The 6,000-nt window shown below is 30.8% G+C and overlaps 1 protein-coding gene across 1 annotated transcript in view; it reads right to left on the reverse strand.

The window, feature by feature from the left end:
- The window catches only part of LOC111001444, a 37,702-nt gene extending 32,578 nt beyond the window's left edge, over positions 1-5,124 (reverse strand). Inside the window, exon 1 of the mRNA XM_045629653.1 lies at positions 5,017-5,124. Coding sequence (XP_045485609.1) covers positions 5,017-5,068 — 52 coding nt within the window. The 5' untranslated portion in view covers positions 5,069-5,124. The remainder of the gene's footprint in view (positions 1-5,016) is intronic.
- Between the last annotated feature and the right edge of the window lie 876 nt (positions 5,125-6,000).

Raw genomic sequence — 6,000 nt, forward strand, 5'->3', positions numbered from 1 at the left:
GGACAAAGAAAGTTTGCAAAACATCACAATACATTGTGCTATCTCTTGCGACGAGATGAATACTTAATGCATCTATATTACAACCATTTTTCAATAAAGATATTTTATCCGTACTTGACCAGCCCAGTGGATAATTGCGTTATCTTTATCAGTAAAATTGGATTTGAATTACTAATCATTTTTGCTTATATGTACGTGTTCTTGATTAAGACATGATGATTTAATCGCTATGTTAACTAAAGTCTTGATTCGAATCCATCATCTAACTATTGACAACTGCACGATTACCTATATCATAGTATACTTTTCATTTCAGGCCTAAATCCCTGTAGTATTCTTATCATAAATTCAAACCCTATATTACCACAATATTATAAAAAATTATATATGTACGAATGATCTATACATACAGAGAACCTTACAATATTTTTTAATAATAGATTATTTTTGAAAAATACACTGAAATGGCATAGGATATTTAGAAGAAATTCTAAGCACCGTGAGAAGAAACTTATAATCGAGATTTCGCAAACTCTGAAGAAAAATATATAAGTACTAGCGGATCCGACAGACGTTGTCCTGTCTACACGTCTTTAATTTCAAAATTTCAATTTTTAATAAGCCATTTTGATGAAAATTATTATTCAAATGTTATGACAATATCTAACGATCCAGCACATGGTCACACACGATATAACACAATGATAACAAAACTTTTTTTAAATTTCGGGACAGACTAAAATTAAAATTCGAATATTATTTAAAATTTGACACTGCGATGGTAGCGCCGCGCCGTCTGTCGGATCCAATGTAAAACATTCCAAATCAACAACAACTAATAAATTGAAAATTAATTAAAAAAATAGCTTGTTGTTCAGCGGACAAAATTGTGAATCTCAACCATTCCCAGATCCCCTTGAACACACACAAAAAATTTCGTCTAAATCGGTCCAGTCGTTTAGGAGGAGTTCAGTCACATACACACGCACACAAGAAATATATATATTAAGATTGTCTTTTATTAACATAATTTGTATACTTTTAAAGAAAACACTTTTTTAACGGATTGAAGTTATGTATTATTTTAAACTTATAGTTCTTTGAACATAATTTTAAATTTATCCCACGTTTGGCGTGCTTTACAGCGTGCGTGGTCACGGTGACTGAAGACAAAAGGTGTTAAGTCGAAAAAGTATCACAGAAGAAAATGTTGTATTATCTGTATTTATTTCCCCGGAGTTGGTATCGACTAAAAGATGTAGGGATTCTGCAGAAATCGTTCACGGTATCCTCCATTTACGCGGATTGCTTGTGTTGAGATTTTATGAAATTAGGATATTATTGGATCCCAGAAAAAGATATTGACGACTTCGCTCCCAGGTGCAAATATCCTTTGAGCAATGTAACTTTTCAAATGATTCAGTTTAATATCCTTTAAATATAATCAAAACACGTAAATCATGAATGTAGTATATTCAATCAGTTGACCAGGTAAAGCTAAAGTACAATATTGAAGAAAACGGCCGCCCGGTGTGTGAAACGGTCGGCTAGGGAAATAAATTGAGAGTAATTTTATCACCCAGCCCTTCCTTGAAAAACTTTGAGTGTGCGCGCTTTTGCAACGAAAACATGCTGCGAGAAGTGTGTTTACAAAGAATATTCAGAAATGTTATTTTTACTCTCTAAAAATATCAATTAAAACGAAAAGAGCTCTTCGTTTAAGTATTTTTTGCAGAGCCCGATTGAATGCATAGAATAATTATGCCCGTGTGATTAATTAAAATTCATTTCATGTATCTTTAAGAATTTTCAAAAATCGGGTCACCTGGAGAGCGGTAAAGCGGATTTTTAGATATATTTGTATTACAATCTTGATCTCACACACACATGATACGTATAGATACGTTGTATGTGTGTGTGTTTAATACTTTGAAAAATAACTATTATGCCTTGAATGATACGTAAACATCAGTTTAGTTAAATTAAATGAAAAAAAAACTTTTGTTTGTAAAAAGTAAAAATTTATAAAATATGACCGCTACATTATATTTCACTACTACTATATACTACTGTATTTTATAGACGGCTGACGGCTACAAATAATGTTTAGCCTATGATATCACAGTCTCTAGAAAAATAGAGGTGAATTCTTAACTATTTTTCCGTCTTAGAATGTATAATTTATCTTCAGTAAATTATACAAATTGAACGTGGAAACCTGACAAATTGTTCCTATTACTCTCAATTTTTCTTTTAAACCGTACGATAGGCTAGGCAATTATGCATTTTTCAGAACGTTTCTTCTTACTTACCCTATTTTAGGAAACATATTTTAGTAAGAAAAGCTGTGAATAATATTTTTTAGTGTTCTAGTGATAAATATTCTTACATAAGAATATTTGTACATACAATAATAGTAATAATGATTTTTAATGATAATGATTGTTATAAAAAAAAATTCAATCTACAAAGACGTTAGCAAGCACATCTACAAAGAAATAAAATAAATAATTAATTTCTAAATAAGGTGACAATATTATTTACACATCCTAGACAAATAAATAAAGAAAATATCTAGGTATTTATGGTTCACGTAATATTAAAATAGACTTGTTACTCCATAAGTTTTAACAAATTTAGAAATTTGAATGTATTGTAGATAAAATAGCATATTATAAATGTTTTCGGTCTTGTTCATATTATTATATTATAAGAAGAAAAAAAGCAGTATAAACACAAATTGTATTATGAGACCAAAAACTTTTACCCACGTATAGAAACTTTTGGGTAGTAACAGAATTTGTTAAGTACGTAGGCGAAACTACTGCTAATATAACATGGTCAAAGGAAAAGGGTCTGACAATTCACTGATACAAGTATCCCAACTCAAACCCGTGTATTGTATTTCTAATTCATATTAGAATTAGTGGTCACGCTTGGACTTGCGCGCGGATTACGATGAAACTTTAAGTATCGTTCTTAGACCTATATCAATAAACCAAAGATTCTATGTAAATAGTTAAATAAAGTTTAAAACTCTTACTAATTTTGTTTCTATTTTTTCGAGATTCTTTGCTTTTTTTGTAGGGCAGAGCCGAGCAGGCAAACGACTTTAAATAAAGTGGTTTCCACCGCCCATGGCGTGACACCTGCAACGTCGAGAGTTTTGCCGGCCTTGCATTGAATGGTGCATCTTCTTGCATTTCCACCTTCGATTTAGTATTGGTACTTGATAGCTACGCCAACGGAGAGCCATATTAACGTTTTTTTTTCTCATAGCTTCAGATGACAACTATGAGCTTTAAACCCACATACCGGAACCCTGTTTTTGTAATACGATTTTTTTTCCCTTTAATAACTTTTGTTGAAAAAGAACGTGAGAAAAAAAAGTAATTTAAAAATCGAATTTTGTTGTATGCATCCTGTTCAGCTTAATAAAGTATGTTATGCAAATTATCGAGTAATTTATTAGTTTACATCAATTAAATTAATTATCTAATTTCGATGGACTCTCAACAGTTTTATTGACAGAACTAAATAGCTATTACTAGGTTAATTAAGCTTGTGACTAATGTGATTAATTGAATACAATGATTACTTAACATTAGTTTTGCTATGGACCTACTCCAGAATAACAGTCGACAGGTGGGTGAGAATGTAAAACAATAGACGAAAAACGTGCTTTAAATTGTTATTGGAAAAGCACTGTCTATCACTGTATGCTGATGACCAGCCACAGTCAAATGTAAGACGCCATTTAGTCTTACAATTTACAGTTCCATAATCTTATAGTCTATACTCTATATGAATTCATTTCATTGTTTGGAATGGCTTGGTTAACAGGTACCTTTTTAATTAAAAATAAATACGGTCAAAATTTTTATTTTGTTGTGTTGCGTGAACAATAAATTATTTATCATTGGTAACTTGTAAATTCATCAGGCGGTCATTGTTCGATGTTTTGTATAGTTTGTGACCAAACTACTGCAACCTACTTAATATTTATATTTATGTATATAATATTAAATAAAATTCAGCTGTTTAAGAGTGACAATTTTAGAAATAAAAATATTCTTTCATTAAATTTAACAACCAATGTTTTTTATCAAGATTTTCACATTAGGGTTGCCCGGTTTGAGATTAGCATTGCCTGGTTTGACATTAGGGTTGCCTGAAAGAAATCGCTTGTAAATGATAAGGCCGCCCGTTGCCTTATATCTTTTGTAAACTGTTTTTTTTTTGTTATGTGTATATTTTTGTATAAGGTAATAAAGGATAAATAAATATATAAGATTTACAGATTATACTTTATAACTAAAACTTGAGAAAACTTTAAACAACTTATAACTTTTAATCCCGATTTCATAACTGCATTAAATCGAGTCCCCAGCTAGTGTTTGCGGAAAGGGCTTGCAGTAAATTAAGAAAACTGCAAATATTTATAGACAATTTAAAGCGGAATTCTGAAGAACGTTAAATGCGGATAGTACTCGCTATGTAATCGCGAAAATACGAGGATCCTTTGTAAATTTCAGTGAAAATATTTTCCTCAACGAAAACCTTTGTGTTATTTACAGATTTGCGACACCGTAGTAATTAACTGCTAAGCGTCAATAAACCTGTACAAATAAACTGTTAAAAATTAAATAATGTTAAAAAAGATTTTATTTTAGCGTTTTTTACCCCGTTTCACGGTGGTTTCGCTACCCTTTGACACTTAACACTGTATTGGACTCGGTAGCCGCAATTGATTTTCAATTAATTTCTTCCAGATTACCAGACCATTTGTTATAAAAATCTTAGTATATAAATAAATAAATTACATAAATGCATAAATTACAAAAATCCGCCACATATGAATAGGCATGCAAATGTTATCTTATATTTTATTTATTTGATCTATTGAATAAATAAAATATAAGATATAGAATAAAATATAAAATCTTAGTATAATTCGTAATGTCTATGTGTAATAAATAATTTTATATTTTGACATATAACAAGAGTAGTGCTTACCAAATATAAAAGCATGACTGAGGAACAGCCATTTCACAACACTCGAGGACATATTGGACGAATTCACTGATCAGACGTGATCCCAGTCGAATATAATTAGTACTATACTGCAGTGGCACATGGTTGGCACCTGAAAAAAAGATAATGTCTTTTAATAGCTGGTAAAAAATACACTTTCATAATATAAAATTATTTAATTACTATATCTCCGCGTAGTATAAAATCTGCATCTGCCGTCTGCATAACCGTTCATAAATATATCGTTTTTTCGTTAAGCGAAATTTAAGAAATTGAATTTTTGAATTCATCGTACATAGTTCTTCCGTGCAGAGAGTTACACATAAGTGTGTACGTACTATTACTAAATTATTACTCACACCGAAAACATTACTACGTTTGTCAGATCAGATCAGAGAACGTATCGCGTATTAACACAAAATATACACACAATATAATTTTTTTAGTCTATCAAGTATCTCAGTTAAGTAAGACAAAATTAGACCACGATAATTAATTTATTTTACTTATAATAAAGAAAGGCTAGGACGTAAAATCATTAGACTAAAAAGGTTAAAAAGATCGTGACTTTTATCATTATCGGAAAAATTATTACTGAAAAATACTAAGTGATTAGGGGCCACCAAATTGGGGCATTCCTTCATTATGAACCTATTATCTTTTAATTGTGATCTACCTGATCTATATCAATTTTCTCATTAACCTTGCTATTAAGGGTTATTAAAATATCTTTTCGCTGAGAAATCGTTACGCTTACGTACCTACTTCAATTCACAAAGTGAGTTTTTTGACATGACCTAGTTGTCACTCAAAGTCAAAAACTAATTTTTAAATGTACTGCCATTGTATATTATCGCAAGGTTTATAATAAAAACAGTGGTGCTACAACCTAATTAGTCTGAGCTATTAACTGTTAACTGTTTGCCAATAATCAGCCATCTGTGCCTGACACACGCTGTTGTCTGT

The sequence above is a fragment of the Pieris rapae genome, chromosome 9 (assembly GCF_905147795.1).
Source record: "Pieris rapae chromosome 9, ilPieRapa1.1, whole genome shotgun sequence".
Taxonomy (NCBI): domain Eukaryota; kingdom Metazoa; phylum Arthropoda; class Insecta; order Lepidoptera; family Pieridae; genus Pieris; species Pieris rapae.